We start from the raw sequence: 18,198 nt of genomic DNA, 5'->3' as shown, positions 1-18,198 counted from the left end.
CTCTCCGTGTTTGCATTTCGGTTAATAAAGATTAGGATAAAACTGGCCTGCTTGCATTGATTTGTCACATACCTGATAAGCTTTATAAACAGATTGTTTTTTTTATTATTATTTCATATATAATTCAAAACCTGCCTGGACATTGGGGGGAATGCATGGAGAGATTTCAAATTGTGTGAATATTAATGTGTAAAATTCTGATTTCCAGGTAGTTTTTTTGAGATTGTACGCTGCAGTTTCTAGGTTCGGTTACAGCTGTCAGAGATTTGGATTTGAGCCGGGTCTCTGAGTAAACTGTACTGCAAATAAAACACGGTAAACTAGATGGACCTTTTGGCTAATCATTGAACTCCTGATTTCCTTCCTTCCTTCCATTTAGTTCATCTATTAAATCTCTAATTTTCAAACAGACGACAATGGCAGAGATCTGCTTGTTATTAATCGCCAGTCTGCTGGGACTCTTCAAGTGCAGTGACTGCGAAGGTAAGTCATTTTCATGTTAACTTTCCTCAAGAGGGTAAAATTCAATATTAAAAAAAAACTGCAGGCTTCGGAACTTGTTAGTTTAAAAAAAATTCTTTCTTTCACGTTACCTGATGACCTGGGGCACTATATCCATTCGGGTCAACCTTTTCCTAAACTATGTTTCCCTCTTGTCCTTCCTTTTGACCATGAACCACACCAGAACACAGTGCTGCTCCAGTGAGGGAGAGGCCCTATACTGGATGAGTCTATACAATGTACGGCCGGAGATTTGGAACTCGGTATGTGGGAATTCTCGGGCTGGCAATGCTGATATTTATTGCCCATCGCTGGTAGGGGTTTGATGCAACTGAGTGCCTCGCTGGGCCACTTCAGAGGGCAGTTAAGAGGCAACCATGTTGGTGTGGGACTGGAGTCACCTATAGGCCCAGACCGGGTAAGGACAGCAGGTTTCCTTCCCTAAAGGACATCAGTGACCCAGTTGGGTTTTTACGACAATCCGACAGATTCATGGTCACTTTTTCAAATCAAATCAAATCAAATGAAATCAAATCAAATCAAATCAAATCAAATCAACTTTTATTGTCATTGTTAGTGCACAAGTGCAGTACAATGAAATGTAGGCTTGCGGCTCCCGAGAGTGTACATTTGGATTAAGACATTTAAACATTCAACATACATTTGGCTTGTAATACATTAACATAAACATAACCATAATAAAGTGCATTGGCAGATGTGCAGGCTTTAGAGTTTATTTGTGGAGTTCAGTAGGATGACAGCCCTGGGAAAGAAGCTGTTCCTAAATCTGGTCGTACGGGTGCGAATGCATCTGTAGCGTCTCCCAGATGGCAGGAGGGCGAACAGACTGTGGCTGGGGTGGGTAGGGTCTTTGATGATGGACCGTGACCTCCGTAAACAGCGTTTCTGGTATATGTGCTCTCTGGTCGGTAGCCGGGTGCCGGTAATGCGTTGGGCAGTTTTGACTACCCGCTGCAGGGCTTTCTGGTCATAGTAGCTACAGCTGCCATACCATACTGTGATACAGTTTGTCAGGATGCTTTCTATAGTGCAGCGGTAGACCAGCTTTTAATTTCCAGATGTTTATAACCTGAATTAAAATTCTGAGACTGAATTTGAACTCACACTCTTTGGATTATTCATCTACGTCACTGGCTTGCCAGTCCAGTAACGTAACCAGTACGTTAATTGTACCTAATCCACGGTTGGATCACTAGCCAAGACTTTGCCGGGCAGGCAGTTCAACAAACATTCAGTACCTCCCAAGAATGAGTCAACCGTAAGAAATCTCAACTGAGATATTTGCTGTTGATGTTTTTTTTCATAGTCAGCCATCCCAAGACAGGACATTGTGCATTTGGACAGACAATCCCACAGTTCTCTCCCTCGCTACCAGAGTCTGCGGAGGAGGTGGCTGGAGGGGAAACCTCGCCATAAGGCGTTGCTCTCCTCAGCCCACCAAGGGAAATCCTGAGCTCATACCCTCTCTTGATGGGAGATGGAGACCACTGACCACAGTTTGACCACTGACCATGAAGCACCGTGCTTTAGGGGGTTACACTGATGACTGGTGCCATAAACCCAGATACCAACAAGTAAACCTGAGCCACAATACATGAGCCAGACAACAGGGAGGCAGAGCTCGCCAATGTCACCATCCCATTCAATGGCTTCCCCAATGATGCATTGATACCTTCACCAGGATTGCCTCATAGTGCGATAGCAAAATACTGCCAGTCCTTACGAAGGGTTTCGACCTGAAATGTTGACTCTGTTTCTCTCCACGGATGTTGCCTGGCCTGCTGAGTTTTCCCAGCATTCTCTGTTGTTATTTGCCTCAGAGTACCTGTTCTAGACGGTGGTGCTGATTTCCACAGATGATCTTGTGTTAATGCTGGACTCACCTGCCAAGGCCTGAAGCTCTGGAATTCCCTCCCTAAATCTATCCACCTTTCTGCCTCTCTCTCCTTTAAGACGCTCCTTAAAACCTACTTCTTTGACCAAGCTTTTGGTCACCTGTCCTAATATCTCCTTATGTGGCTCGGTGTCAAATTTTGTTTGATAATCGCTCCTGTGAAGCACCTTGGGACGTTTTACTACTTTAAAGGCGCTAAATAAATGTAAGTTGTTGTTGTTGAGATCTCGTGCACTGGACTCAGCCATCTTGAGCAAGGGCCAGCTGGTGGTCTATGGTCGTGGTTGCCCCAAGTGCAGTACTATGGCTTTGAACATCTCAAGAAAGGGTCTTAAAAGTATTGGTTGGAAGATACAAGAGGTGTTTGTCCAAGTTGTTGGTAGATATTGGTACCTCGTGGTCCTGGCGGTTGTTAACTTTGGTTTGACAAAGTCATGTTAACACAATGATAATGGAAACAGCTGCAAAATGAGCAACATGATGTTAGTTTGATTGCTGTGCTAACAACCAGCTCAATCAACCGTCTCCTGCTCTCGCTCTGAACTAGAAAATTTCATTCACTTTGCTTCCAATTTCCACCCTTCCCTCACCTTCACATGGTCCATCTCCGACTCTTCCCTTCCCTTCCTCGACTTCTCCGTCTCCATCTCTGGGGATAGGTTATTGATAAACATTCACTACAAGCCCACTGACTCCCACAGCTAGCTGGACTACACTTCCTCCCACCCCGCCTCCTGTAAGGACTCTATTCCATTCTCCCAGTTTCTCCGTCTCCGCCACATCTGTTCTGACGATGCCACCTTCCATACCAATGCTTCCGACATGTCTTCCTTTTTCCTCAACCGAGGATTCCCCTCTACTGTGGTTGACACAAACCATGATAGAGTTCCCCTTGTCCTCACCTTTCACCCCACCAGCCTCCACATTCAACGGATCATCCTCCGCCATTTCCGCCACCTCCAGCGTGATCCCACCACCAAACGCATCTTCCCCTCACCTCTCCTTTCAGCATTCCATAGGGACCGCTCCCTCCGAGACACCCTGGTCCACTCCTCTATCACCCCCAGCACCCCTTCCCCTTCGCCCGGCACCTTCCCGTGCAAGCGCAGGAGATGCAACACATGCCCTTATACCTCCCCCCTCCCCACTGTCCAGGGCCCCAAACATCCCTTCCAGGTGAAACAGCGATTTACTTGTACTTCCTGCAATCTAGTATACTGTATTCGCTGCTCACGATGTGGTCTCCTCTAAATTGGGGAGACCAAATGCAGATTGGGCGACCGCTTTGTGGAACACCTCCGTTCAGTCCGCAAGGGTGACCCTGAGCTTCCGGTCGCCTGTCACTTTAATTCACCGCTCCATTCCCACTCTGACCTCACCGTCCTCGGCCTCTTGCATTGTTCCACGGAAGCTCAGCATAAGCTCAAGGAACAGCACCTCATCTTCCGATTAGGCACTTTACAGCCTTCCGGACTCAATATCGAGTTCAACAATTTCAGATCATAACCTTGGCCCCTATCACATATATATATATATATGTTCTCTTTTTTTAATCCACACTTTCGTCTGGGCTTTTTTCTTCCCTCCCACATTGCAGCCGTCCTTCATTCTGCCAGGGCCATTCACACTTCATCCAGAGCCATCCTTTATTCCTTGAATATCTCTTAATGTCTCTCAATGTCTCTTAATCTCTCCTGCTTTCTATCCTGTCGCTGACCTTCCCTTTTGTTCTTTCATCCCCTCCCCCTTTTCCCAGCCCCTACTTGCTTTAAAATCTATCCCCTTTCCTATTTTTTTCCAGTTCTGACTGTTATGTTCATAAATAACTAGACATTTTCATTATGAACAGCTAGCTTGAGCTAGTCACTATATTCAGCCATGTGGACTTCTGTACAGGCATCCATCTTGACTACTGCCTTGTGGGTAGCCTAGTGCATCATGGGTAGCCCCACTCTTATATACATACAGCTCCACCTAGTGTACCATTCTAGAATGACATGTTACTGATCATTACATCCCCCTTCCTTAGAGGTTAAACAAAATCAATATCAATCAATCATAACGACATAAACATCTTCACAACAGTCAATACATTTTCAAAGCTTTACTTTATGAACTGTAAGCTTTTCATTCTTTTATTGTGGTTTTCTTTGTACTCAAAGATTAAGTCTATCAGGCTTTTTTACTTCACGTGTGGATCTTCTCAGCACAGGTAAGTCTGATGTGTTTTCATGAGAGCCTGTATGTGTGTTTGTGTTAGATTGTTCTGGTGGTGAGTGACAAGATTCAGTTGCGGCATTGTCATCGATTTGCTCTTGGATAGTTTCTTGTGTTTTCAGGAGGGAACGGCGGTTCCTCCTGCGAATCTGTCCTTCCTCAGTTCTAACAGTATATGACCTTGGTCCTACTTCCTCAAGAACTGTAGCTTTCCTTTTCCATGCATCTGGATCCTCAATCCTGACAACATCATCCCTTGTTAATGGTTTCAGAGTTTTGGATGACTTGTCATAGTGTGATTTCTGTTTCAGCTTTAACAGTTGAAGTCTCTGTCTCAGTTCCTTACTCTGCTTTTCTTTTGCACAGCAGGGTAGCGTGGTACGCAACTTGTGACCCATTAGGAGTTCAGCAGGTGAAGAACCAGAGTCTAAAGGTGAGGCTCGGTAGCTCAGCAGGGCGAGATAAGGATCAGACTTGCTTTCTGTTGCTTTCTTCAGTAGCTGCTTGAGAACTTGAACACCCTTTTCTGCCTTACCATTCGACTGAGCATACAAAGGACTGGATGTGATGTGCTGAAAGTCATAATGTGCTGCAAACTGTTGCCACTCCTTACAGTTGAAGCAGGGACCATTGTCGCTAACGGCAATCCTGGGGATTCCATGTCTGGCGAAGATGGATTTCACATGCATTATGACACTGCTTGCTGTGGTGCTTGAGAGCAGCGCCATCTCAGGATAGTTAGAATAGTAGTCAATCACTAATAGATAGTCTTTACTATTCAAATGAAAAAGGTCCATACCAACCTTTTGCCATGGTGCTGTTGGTATGTCAGCTACTATCATTGGTTCCTTTGCTTGTTTGTTTTGGTGTTTCTGACATGTCTCACATTTGCCTATCATGTTCTCAATGTCCTTATTTATGCCAGGCCAATAAACAGTGCCTCTTGCTCTCCTTTTGCATTTTTCAATTCCGAGGTGTCCCTCATGAATCCTTTTGAGCATGTCTTGATGTAGAGCCTGTGGAATGACTATTCTGTTCTGTTTTAGTAATAGTCCACTTGCGACACTCAACTCTGACCTTATGTGAAAGTACTTTGGACAGGAACCTTTTGGCCAACCATGATGAATGTTCTCCATTACTGTTTGTAACACTGTATCTTTTACTGTTTCTTCTGCTATTTGCTTTGATTTTGTGTCTGACACGGGCAGCGCAGCAGTGACCATACTCACATGAACATCCACGTCTTCCTCAGTAGAGCTCACATGACTCATTGTGGGTGCTCGGGATAGTGCATCTGCTAACACTATGTGTTTGCCTGGTGTGTAGATCAGTTCAAAGTCATATGTTTGCAGCTTCATCATGAGTCGTTGAATCCTTGGAGACATCTCATTAAGATTTTTATTTTATGATGGCAACCAGTGGGCAGTGGTCTGTCTCAACTGTGAAGGTGGGAAGTCCATATATGTAGCCATGAAACTTTTCTAGCCCAACTACCAAGCCTAGACATTCCTTTTCAATCTGGGTGTATCGACACTCAGTATCAGTCATAGACCTGGAGGCATAGGCAACAGGCTTCCAATCTTCACCCTCTGCTTGTAGCAAGACCGCGCCTAGTCCATCTTTTGATGCATCCGTTGACACTTTGATTCTCTTTGTTGGGTCAAAAAAGGTGAGTACAGGTGTGGTTGTCAGCACTGTTTTGAGGTTCATCCACTCTTGTTCATGTCTTTCTGTCCATGCGAACTCATTTGTTTTATGTAGCAGGTCTCGCAGACAGGCTGTCTTGGCTGACAAGTTAGGAATTAACTTTCCAATGAAGTTTATCATCCCCATGATGCGTAGCACTCCTTTTTTGTCAGTGGGTCGGGGCATGTTGAGTATGGCGTTTACTTTTTCCATATCTGGCTCTATTCCTTTACCAGATAGATTAGCTCCTAGGAAGGTGACTTCCTGGACGCCAAACTGACACTTGGCTTTGTTGAGCTTCAGTCCATTCCGGCGTATGCTCTGTAGCACTTTAGTGAGTCTCTCATTGTGTTCTTTCAGTGTGGAGCCCCAGATGATGATGTCATCAACATAGACCCGAACTCCTTCCAGACCTTCAATTATGTGTTCCGTCGCTCTATGAAAGATTTCAGATGCAGATATTATCCCGAAAGGCATTCTGAGGAAACAATACCTGCCAAATGGTGTGTTGAAGGTACAGTATTTGGTGCTCTCTTCATCCAGTTTTAGTTGCCAAAATCCTTGTGCGGCATCGAGCTTTGTGAAGTATCTGGCACCTGACATTTCACTGGTGATTTCTTCTCGCTTGGGAATCTGGTAGTGTTCACGTTTTATGTTTGCATTTAAGTCCTTTGGATCCATGCATATTCTTAGATCATTGTTCTTTTTCTTTACACATACCATGGAGTTAACCCAGTCTGTTAGCTCTTCGACTTTCCTGATGACTCCTAGTGTGGTCATTCTGCCCAGTTCTTTCTTGAGCCGGTCACGCAGGGGTGCTGGAACTCTCCGTGGAGCATGTACCACTGGCTGAGCATCCTCCTTTAGCTGGATCTTGTAAGTGAATGGTAGAACTCCAAATCCTTTGAACACATCCTGGAAATTACTCACTACAGAATCCACCGAGTCATCTGGTCTGCTTATGGCACAGTTTATATGGTAGACTCTCTTGACCAGTCCTAAGTCCTCACAGGCTTTGTCACCCAGTAGTGAATCAAGTCCTTCAGCCACAACAGAAAACATGAGATGATGCACTTTGTCTTTGACTGTCACTTTAAGTCTGCATACACCTAAGCTATCTATTTTCTGTCCATTATAGTCCTTCAGTAGTACTGACTTTTTCTGTATTTTGGGCTTTTCTTTCATATTTTTAATGTCACTCATACTGATTAAGTTTGCTTTTGCCCCAGTGTCTAGTTTCAATATAACTAATGCTCCATTTACCTGCAGTGACATTATCCATTTGTCCTCTTTTACTGCATTAACTTTATGTTCAGCATTGTCCATTCCTGAGGGCTGCACATTTTCTGTATCCTTTTTGATATTGTCACATGACACCATTCCTACAGAAAGTGTCTCACTTAAATCAGTGTCCTCAATCACATTGACTTGTTGCCCTTTCTTTGTTTTTACTTTTGAAAAGCATTGTTTGGCAAAGTGATTCTTTCCATTACATTTTGTGCACATTTTCCCAAACGCTGGGCATTGTCTTGACTGGTGTTTATAACCACGGCGTTTACAATTAAAAATTCCTTCCTCCGATTGCTTTTCATTTCTGTTCTGCCCACGTTTCTTCCCTTTGTAGGACACAGCACCGACAGCAGCACAGTCACTCATTACAGTCGCATTATTATTAATTTCACTGAAAGTCTTCGCGTGCTTCTGAGCTAGCTCACTGGCATGGCATATTTTCACAGCATTCTCCAATGTTAGTTCGGTTTCTCTCAACAAACGTTCCCTGACCTTTTTATCATGAATACCAAACACAATCTGGTCATGAATCATGGATGATTTCAGTTCAGAGAAATTACATGTCTGTGCTTTCAGTTTCAGATCGGTCACAAAGCTATCAAAAATCTCATTTTGCTGCTGTGTCCATGAGCGGAACATGTATCTCTCATAGGTCTCATTCTTTTTGGGAGAACAATGTGTATCAAATTTCTTTAGCACATCGTCCAGTTTTTCTCTGTCCTCCTCTTGATCAAATACAAATGTATTAAATACATCTATCGCCTGTGGGCCTGCAACCGTGAGCAGCAATGCTATTTTCCTTGCATCCGGCATCGTACCGAACCCAATGGCTGCAATGTAGAGTTCGAATCGTTGTTTGAAAGTCCGCCAATTGCAGTCGACATTCCCCGTGAGTTTCAAACCCTCCGGTGGCTTCAAAGTCTCTATGTCGCGTTTCACAATATTCAGCAGATTTTACCAATCCGGGTACCATGTTATGTTCATAAATAACTAGACATTTTCATTATGAACAGCTAGCTTGAGCTAGTCACTTTATTCAGCCATGTGGACTTCTGTACAGGCATCCATCTTGACTACTGGCTTGTGGGTAGCCTAGTGCATCATGGGTAGCCCCACTCTTATATACATACAGCTCCACCTAGTGTACCATTCTAAAATGACATGTTACTGATCATTAGACTGACGAAAGGTCTTCAACCTGAAACGTTGACTCTATTTCTCTCTCCACGGATGTTGCCTGGCCTGCTGAGTTTTCCCAGTGTTTTCTGTTGTTATTTCAGCTCAATCAACATGTCATCATAAGAGTATGTTGTGAGGACAGACCATTCCGATTATCTCTAATCTGCCGTGTCATGAACCCTCCCCCACCTAGATGATCTCTTGCTGAAACATTCTGCCAAGTTACTCAACTGGCCCTTAAAGATAAATCAGACAGAACCCCTGAATGCCTCCCGAATTTTCCATCCTACATTATAAACGATTGCCTTCCTTGAACTGATACTTCCCAGTAGCTCAGGCAGTATCAGGTAGCACCTGGCATCAGGCCTTCGCCATCCGTACTTATCAGAGCAAACATTATTCCAAATTACGACCCTTTTGTCTCTTAACCTCTCCTGCCTTCCATCCTATCACTGATCTTCCCTTTTGTTCTTTCCTCCTCTCCCCCCTTTCTCTGCCCCCTGCACTTGCTTAAAAACCTGTTACATCTCCAACTTTTTCCAGTTCTGACGAAGGGTCATCGACCTAAAACGTTAACTCTCTTTCTCTCTCTACACATGCTGCCTGACCTGCTGAGTATTTCCAGCATTTTCTGATTTTATTTCAGATATTAAAGCTGTTCGATTGACACCACATTATCCGCTTTAGTTGGAAGCCTATTCCATATCTCCACATATTAAGTGGGAGAAAAACTAATCCTTCCAAAGTCTTGCTTTAAACTGATTCATTTTATACCCGATGCCCAGTTTGAGTTCCGCCAGGACCACTCGGTACCAGACCTCGGTCTTGGTCCAAACATGGACAAAAGAGCTGAATTCCAGACATCAAGGCAGCATTTGACCGAGTGTGGCATCAAGGAGCCCTAGTAAAACTGAAGTCAATGGGAATCGGGGGGAAAACGCTCCACTGGCTGGAGTGATACCTAGCACAAAGGATAGATGGTTGTGGTGATCGAAGGTCCAATCATCACAGCCCCAGGACATCACTGCAGGAGTTCCTCAGGGCCCAACCATCTTCAGCTGCTTCATCAATGACCTTCCCTCCATCATAACGTCAGAAATGGAGATGTTCGCCGATGACTGCACAGTGTTCAGTGCCATTCACAACTCCTCAGATAATGAAGCAGTCTGTGCCCGCATGCAGCAAGACCTGGATGATATTCAGGCTTGGGCTGATAAGTGGCAGGTAACATTCGCACCACACAAGTGCCAGGCAATGACCATCTCCAACTAGCAAGAGTCTAACCACCACCAACATCCTTCATCGTCACTGGGTCAAAACCCTGGAACTCCCTCCCTAACAGCACTGTGGGAGCACCTTCACCACACGGACTGCAGCAGTTCAAGAAGGTGGCTCACCACCACCTTCTCGAGGGCAACTAGGGATGGGCAATAAATGCTGGCCTTGCCAGCGATGCCCACATCCCAGAAACAATTTTTTTTTTAAATCCGTGCCTTTTGATTCTGTATTCTTTGATGGAGGCCTTCTTGGTTTGAAGGATAAATTCACTAATCCTGCATCCTTGGGCTCATAGAATCAAAGAATGATACAGCACAGAAGGAGGCCATTCGGCCCATCGTACCTGTGCCGGCTCTTTGAAAGAGTTAACCAATTAGTCCCACTCCTCATAGCCCTGCAATTTATTCCCTTTCCTGTATTTATCCAATTCCCTTTTGAAAGTTACTATTGAATCTGCTTCCACCGCCCTTTCAGGCAGCGCGTTCCAGATCACAGAAACTTGCTGCATAAAAAAATTCTCATTTTGGCTCTGGTTCTTTTGCCAAATACTTTAATCTGTGTCCTCTGGTTACCGACCCTTCTGCCACTGGGAACAGTTGCTCCTTATTTACTCTATCAAAACCCTTCATGATTTTGAACACCTCTGTCAAAAATCACCTTCTCTGCTCTAGGGAGAACAATCAGAGGGGGAACAATTGGGTTGGTTTGTGCCTCCCGTTAACGCCCCCGTTAGCAAGTCCCGTAGCGCCCGGGCATGGCGCCGCTGCCGCCTCCCGTGAAATTCAGCAGGAGAGTGGCGGCAGCGGCGGTAGCCGGTAGCACTCTGCGGTGCTGCGCTGTCGGCGATGATGTCATCGCCGCGCACCGTGCCCCGCGCCCCGCTTGCGCCCCCTGACCCATCGTTGCACGATATCTGCGACAGGGTCGGGGGGGCATTTTTGCAGCGGCGGCGGCGCAAGTTAAAGGGCAGGTGTCGGGCGGCCATTTTTATTTTAGCCGACTGCCAGCACCTGCCCCCGTTCGCTTTTGTATGCTGGGCGCCGGCCGCGATCGCTCAGCCCGGCGCTCCTCCTGAGTGCCGGTCTGTTTTCACAGCCACTCCGCTCCCCGGTTTTCCGATCAGACCCCGGTGCGCGCAACACTAGGTCCCTCCCCTTTAATCGGGGGGAGGAGGCCTGCAATGACGCGGCCCTGCGTGCCGCCATGCGTGGCGCCGCTGCACGAAGCGCCGCGAGATTCAGTAGTAGCGCCCCAAGCAGGAGGTGGGCTCTTTCCAGTAGCGCCCCACCTCCAGCTTGGGGCGCTACTACTGAATTTACGGCGGAGGGACGCTAACTTTTTCGGGGCGCTAGAATTAGCGCCCCAGCAACATTAGCGTCCCAAAATGGGCGCCAACCAATTTTTCCCCCTCAGTTTCTCCAGTCTCTCCACATAACTGAAGTCTCTCATCCCTGGTACCATTCTAGTAAATCACTTCTGCACCCACTCTAAGGGCTTGACATCCTTCCTAACATGTGGTGCCCAGAATTGGACACAATTCTCCAGCTGGGGCCGAACCAATATTTTATAAAGCGTAACTTCCTTACTTTTGTACTCTATTCTTCTATTAATAAAGCCAAGGATCCCGTATGCTTTATTAACAGCCTTCTCAACTTGTCCTGTCACCTTCGATGATTTGTGTACAAACACCCCCAGGTCTCGCTGTTCCTGCACCCACTTTAAAATTGTGCCATTTTGTTTATGTTGCCTTTCCTCATTCTTCCTGCCAAAATGAATCACTTCGCACTTCTTTGGGTTAAATTTCATCTGCCATGAGTCCGCCCATTTCACCACTCTTTCTATGTCCTCCTGAAGTCTGTTACTATCCTCCTCACTGTTTATTACATTTCTGAGTTTCGTGTCATCGGCAACCTTTGAGATTATGCCCCAATACCCAAATCCAGGCTCAAAGGCAACAGTCCTGTCACATAGCCAAGTATGTAAACAACAACTTGTATTTACATAGCGCCTTTAACGTAGTAAAACATCCCAAGGCGCTTCACAGGAGTATTATAGGACAAAAAGTTTGACACCGAGCCACATAAGGAGAAATTAGGGCAGGTGACCAAAAGCTTGGTCAAAGGGGGAAGTTTTAAGGAGCATCTTAAAGGAGGAAAGAGGTGGAGAGGCAGAGAGGCTTAGGGAGGGAATTCCAGAGCTTAGGGCCTAGGCAGCTGAAGGCACGGCCACCGATGGTGGAGCGATTATAATCAGGGATGCTCAAGAGGCCAGAATTAGAGGAGCGCAGAGATCTCGGGGGGCTGTGGGGCTGGAGGAGGTTACAGAGATAGGGAGGGGCGAGGAGGCCGTGGAGGGATTTGAGAACAATGATGAGAATTTTAAAGTCGAGGCGTTGCCGGACTGGGAGCCAATGTAGGTCAGCGAGCACAGGGGGTGATCGATGAACGGGACTCGGTGCAAGTTAGCACACGGGGCAGCAGAGTTTTGGATGACCTCAAGTTTATGTAGGGTAGAATGTGGGAGGCCAGCCAGGAGTGCGTTGGAATAGTTGGGCAGAGGAAACGCTTCAAGGACACCCTCAAAGCCTCCTTGAAAAAGTGTAACATCCCCACCGAACACCTGGGAATTCCTGGCCCAAGACCGCACAAAGTGGAGGAGAAGCATCCGGGAAGGCGCCAAACACCTCGAGTCTCTTCGCCGGAAGCAAGCGGAATCCAAGCGCAGGCAGCGCAAGGAGCGCACGTCAACCCAAGCACCCCACCCACCCGCCCCTTCAACCACCGTCTGCCCCACCTGTGACAGAGACTGTCGGTCCCGCATTGGGCTCATCAGTCACCTGAGAACTCATTTTTAATGTGGAAGCAATTCATCCTCGGTTCCGAGGGACTGCCTAAGAAGAAGAAGAAGGAATAGTCAAGGCCAGAAAGATGAGCAGGAGATTGATATTTGCACAGACACTTCTGAAAGATGTTGATATTCAGTTTTAACTTTTATTTTTTTTCAATTAATTTCAGTTTTTCTCCAAAGTGAAAAAGCGAACAACGTCTTACAGAGGCAGAGGCGAGCCAATACTGTCTTTGAAGAGCTGAAGCCGGATAACATAGAAAGGGAATGCCTTGAGGAAAAATGTTCCTTTGAAGAAGCACGAGAAGTATTTGAAAACAAAGAACACACAGTAAGTTTGTAAAATACAGAATTGAGAACATAAACGAACAATAACTAATGATGCAGAGTGAATCCAGTGTGCAGAATGTTATTGGTCATACAGTCAGAGAGTCACAGAAACTTACGGCACAGAAGGAGGCCATTCGGCCCATCGTGTCCGTGCCGGCTGACAAAGAGCTCTCCAGCCTAATCCCACTTTCCAGCTCTTGGTCCGTAGCCCTGCAGGTTACGGCACTTCAAGCGCATATCCAAGTACTTTTTAAATGTGATGAGGGTTTCTGCCTCTACCACCCTTTCAGGCAGTGAGTTCCAGACCCCCACCACCCTCTGGGTGAAAACATTTCTCTTCAATTCCCCTCTAAATCTCCTACCAATGACTTTAAATCTATGCCCCTTCGATTATTGACCTCTCTGCTGAGGGAAATAGGTTCCTATCCACTCTATAGAGGCCCCTCATAATTTTATACACAGAATTGGTCTGGTAATACAGGGCCACTCCTATTTATTCATAACGAAAGAGTGCATTGTTGGGAATTTGTAGCGTATTGATTTCAAAATCTTCATTCTTGTCTAAGTCCCTCTCTGGTCTCATCCCAACCTCCTTCCTTCAGCCAGGTGATCCAGTTTGAATCCATTGCCCTACCGACCCATGCCTTCTACTCGCCTGTCTCCCCGCCCCTCCCCAGCCCGCCCGCCTTTCCTCCGCTCCCCTTCGACCATCACTTCCCTGCACTCGAGAACTCTCTCCTAAGCCCCTCTTCATTTCTACATCTCTCCCCGCTCTCAGAACGCTCGTCAAACCGAACTCTTCAACCATGCCTTCCATCACCTCCGATAATCCTCCTCAAAAACGCCTGCTCGTTGGCCGGTCCCTCTTTGTGAAACATAGAAACATAGAAGATAGGAGCAGGAGTAGGCCATTCGACCCCTCGAGCCTGCTCCGCTATTCAATGCGATCATGGCTGATCATCCAAATTCAGTACCCTGTCCCTGCTTTCTCCCCATACCCCATGATCCCTTTAGCCTTAAGAAATATATCTAACTCCTTCTTGAATATATTTAATGAATTGGCCTCAACTGCCTTGTGTGGCAGAGAATTCCACAGGTTCACCACTCTCTGGGTGAAGAAATTCCTCCTCATCTCAGTCCTAAATGGCCTACCCCTTATCCTTAGAGGCAGGCTTGGCTCCGTGAAAGACGCCAGTTAGCCTTGGGAATGATGGAAGAACATCTGTGATGCTATGTGTGGAGCATAAACACCAGCATGGACGTGTTGGGCCGAATGGCCTGTTTCTGTGCTGTAAATACTATGCAATAGTTTCCGAAAAGTAGATAATGTCAATATCAGAGTTATTTCTAAATTTGAAATATAGGTCTGCATAATAATTTTTTTTTTTTTTCTAGACTGAATTTTGGAATCAATATATAGGTAAGAGATTTATAATAACTTTTCAGTGTTAACCTTCGGTGAACTAAAGTGCTAAACGTACAGAAAATCAGAAAAGGTTTATCTTCAACAACTCTGTATTTTCTCCTGACTTGAGCAATGTGTTGTGTAAAATTATTCATTCACGCAGCATTGTAAAGCACAATAACATTAACAAATACAATTGATCTATTGATCTATTGCTATATTTCTTAAGGCTAAAGGGATCAAGGGATATGGGGAGAAAGCAGGGACAGAGTACTGAATTTGGATGATCAGCCATGATCTCATTGAATGGCGGAGCAGGCTCGAGGGGCCGAATGGCCTACTCCTGCTCCTATCTTCTATGTTTCTATGATCGACATTTCTTTCACAATGGGGAGTGCTTTGAGTTCCTCTAATACTCTGTACTGTACTACCTTAACCAAAGCAGGTGCCGATATTTTCCGCTGTGCTTTAGTTTCAACAAACCTGTAAAGCGCATTTTAAGAGGAGATTTGATGGAGGTGTTTAAAATCATGAAGAGTTTTGATGGAGTAAATAAGGAGAAACTGTTTCAAGTGGCAGGAGGGTCGGTGACCAGGGGACACAGATTTAAGATAATTGGCAAAAGAACCAGTGGTGACGTGAGGAAAACCTTTTTACGCAGCGAGTTGTTGTGATCTGGAATGCGCTGCCTGAAAGGGCGGTGGAAGTAGATTCAATAATAACTTTCAAAAGAGATCTGGATTAAAAACTTGAAGGGAAAAGAAATACAAGGCTACAGGGAAAGAGCAGGGGGGAGTGGGACTAATTGGCTAGCTCTAGCAAAGGGCCGAATGGGCCGAATGGCCTCCTTCAGTGCTGCATCATTCTATGATTTACAAGCTAACACACGACGGAAAGTATCAGGGAGAGAGTCCAAATGAAGTGCATATTACAAATATTTAATGCAGTTTACCCATGAAGCTTCACATAATTTCTGTTTTTTTGTGTGCAGTGAGTTTGGAATATTAACCTTCCACTCTAACAGCCTTTAAAGCGTTTCAATGGCAAAGCATCTCAAGGGAAGCCAGTTTGGACTGACATTAAATTGGTCAACATTTGTATGAATATAACAATCCCCACTTAGAGATACATTAAGGGTTCATGTGTGAAAACTATAAATGCAAGAGGCTACGTAGCTCTAAATTTGCCTTTTACTGGTTTGATGCTGTGTCCTCTCATCCGAATCTCTCGGTTTAGTTTGAAGTAAATGTTTGAATCTACAAGTCCCGCATCATTTCCTCTCTGCTCTGTGAAGCCTCGTCTCACAACTCTCAGTTTCTCCAGTCTCTCTCTCCTAACTCCGTTCTCTAATGCTGGGACTCAGCCTTGTGCTTGTTCACTGAAGGTTTCTCTTCGCTCTTGGAGACCAGAACTGGACATAATACTCACGGTGTAGACTCTGTCACGCCTCAGTCATTTACAGTGAAGCCACTATTCATGGTTTAAAGATGTTCTGATGTATCTCGCTAGAGTAGATACAGAGAGAGAGAGTGTTTCCACTTGTGGGGAAGAGCATAACTAGAGGCCATCAATATAAGATAGTCACCAAGAAATCCAATAGAGAATTCAGAAGAAACGTTCTTTACCCAGAGAGTGGTGAGAATGTGGAACTCGCTACCACAGGGAGCGGTTGAAGTGAATAGTATCGATGCATTTAAGGGGAGGCTGGACAAGCACGTGAGGGAGAAGGGAATAGAGGGTTACGCTGATAGAGTTAGATGAGGAAAGACTGGAGGAGGCTCGAGTGGAGCATAAACGCCGGCATGGACTGGTTGGGCCAAATGGCCTGTTTCTGCGCTGTATATCCGATGGAATCCTATGTTCAAAATAAACACGGGTTTATAATCCACCTCACTCTTTTTAATCCTAACTCCCACCCGTGACATTTCCGCAAGATTGTGAACTCTGAAGATCTGGATTGATTTTCACCTTTTTATTAAAGTTGAGATGATTAATTTGCAGATGGAAACCAATGCGCGTCTAACCCTTGCCAACATGAAGGTGAATGTAAGGACGGTATTGGTTCCTACTCCTGTTGGTGCCGACCAGGTTTTCAAGGGAAAAACTGCGAAATAGGTAAGAAAACAAGGATGGTCATTTCCCGAGTGGACACAGCCCAACGCTTTTCCAATATGCACTGCTAGTGAAAGTAAAGCAAAACTTGCATTTCTATAGCGCCTTTCCGAACCTCAGAACATCCCAAAGCGCTTTACAGCCAATGAAGTACTTTTTTGAAGTGTAGTCACTGTTGTAATGTAGGAAACGTGGCAGCCAATTTGCGCACAGCAAGATCCCACAAACAGCACTGTGATAATGACCAGATAATCTGTTTTAATGTTGTTGGTTGAGGGATAAATAATAGCAAATAATGGAGAGCTCCCCTGCTCTTCTTCAAAATAGTGGCTGCAGGATCTTTAACATCCAACCTGAGAGGGCAGACGGGGCCTCGGTTTAACACCTCATCTGAAAGACGGCCCCTCCGACAGTGCAGCACTCCCTCAGTACTGCCCCTCCGGCAGTGCAGCGCTCCCTCAGTACTGCCCTTCCGGCAGTGCAGCGCTCCCTCAGCACTGACCCTCCGACAGTGCTGCACTCCCTCAGTACTGCCCCTCCGGCAGTGCAGCGCTCCCTCAGTACTGCCCCTCCGGCAGTGCAGCGCTCCCTCAGTACTGCCCCTCCGACAGTGCTGCACTCCCTCAGTACTGTCCCTCTGACAGTGCAGCGCTCCCTCAGTACTGCCCCTCCGACACTGCAGCGCTCCCTCAGTACTGCCCCTCCGACAGTGCAGCGCTCCCTCAGTACTGCCCCTCCGACAGTGCAGCACTCCCTCAGTACTGCCCCTCCGACACTGCAGTGCTCCCTCAGTACTGCCTCTCCGACAGTGCAGCGCTCCCTCAGTACCGCCCCTCCGACAGGGCAGCGCTCTCTCAGTACTGCCCCTCCAACAGTGCTGCTCTCCCTCAACACTGCCCCTCCGACAGCGCTCCCTCAGTACTGCCCCTCTGACAGTGCAGCGCTCCCTCATTACTGCCCCTCCAACAGTGCAGCACTCCCTCAGTACTGCCCCTCTGACAGTGCAGCGCTCCCTCAGTACTGCCCCTCTGGCAATGCGGCGCTCCCTCATTACTGCCCCTCCGACAGTGCAGCGCTCCCTCAGCACTGCTCCTCCGACAGTGCAGCGCTCCCTCATTACTGCCCCTCCGACAGTGCAGCACTCCCTCAGTACTGCCCCTCCGACAGTGCAGCGCTCCCTCATTACTGCCCCTCCAACACTGCAGCACTCCCTCAGTACTGCCCGTCTGAAAGTGCAGCGCTCCCTCAGCACTGCCCCTCTGACAGTGCAGCGCTCCCTCAGTACTGACCCTCCGACAGTGCGGCGCCCCTCAGCACTGTCCCTCTAACAGTGCAGTGCTCCCTCAGTACTGCCCCTCTGACAGTGCAGCACCTCCTCAGTACTGCCCCTCCGACAGGGCAGCGCTCCCTCAGTACTGACCCTCCAACAGTGCGGCGCCCC

General features: G+C 46.6%; 1 protein-coding gene across 1 annotated transcript in view; it reads left to right on the top strand.

Moving 5' to 3' along the window:
• Positions 1–346: 346 nt before the first annotated feature.
• LOC147125369 (coagulation factor IX-like) overlaps positions 347–18,198 on the top strand; it is a 36,968-nt gene continuing 19,116 nt past the window's right edge. Inside the window, exons 1-4 of the mRNA XM_086002211.1 lie at positions 347–483; positions 13,081–13,241; positions 14,636–14,660; positions 16,647–16,760. Of these exons, the coding sequence (XP_085858337.1) occupies positions 417–483; positions 13,081–13,241; positions 14,636–14,660; positions 16,647–16,760 (367 nt within the window). The 5' untranslated portion in view covers positions 347–416. The remainder of the gene's footprint in view (positions 484–13,080; positions 13,242–14,635; positions 14,661–16,646; positions 16,761–18,198) is intronic.

This window comes from Somniosus microcephalus, chromosome 1, assembly GCF_052327205.1.
Source record: "Somniosus microcephalus isolate GS21.2 chromosome 1, FLI_Smic_1.0, whole genome shotgun sequence".
Lineage (NCBI taxonomy): Eukaryota > Metazoa > Chordata > Chondrichthyes > Squaliformes > Somniosidae > Somniosus > Somniosus microcephalus.
Note: the sequence above shows the minus strand (reverse complement) of the source record. Positions and strands in the feature narration are given on the sequence as shown.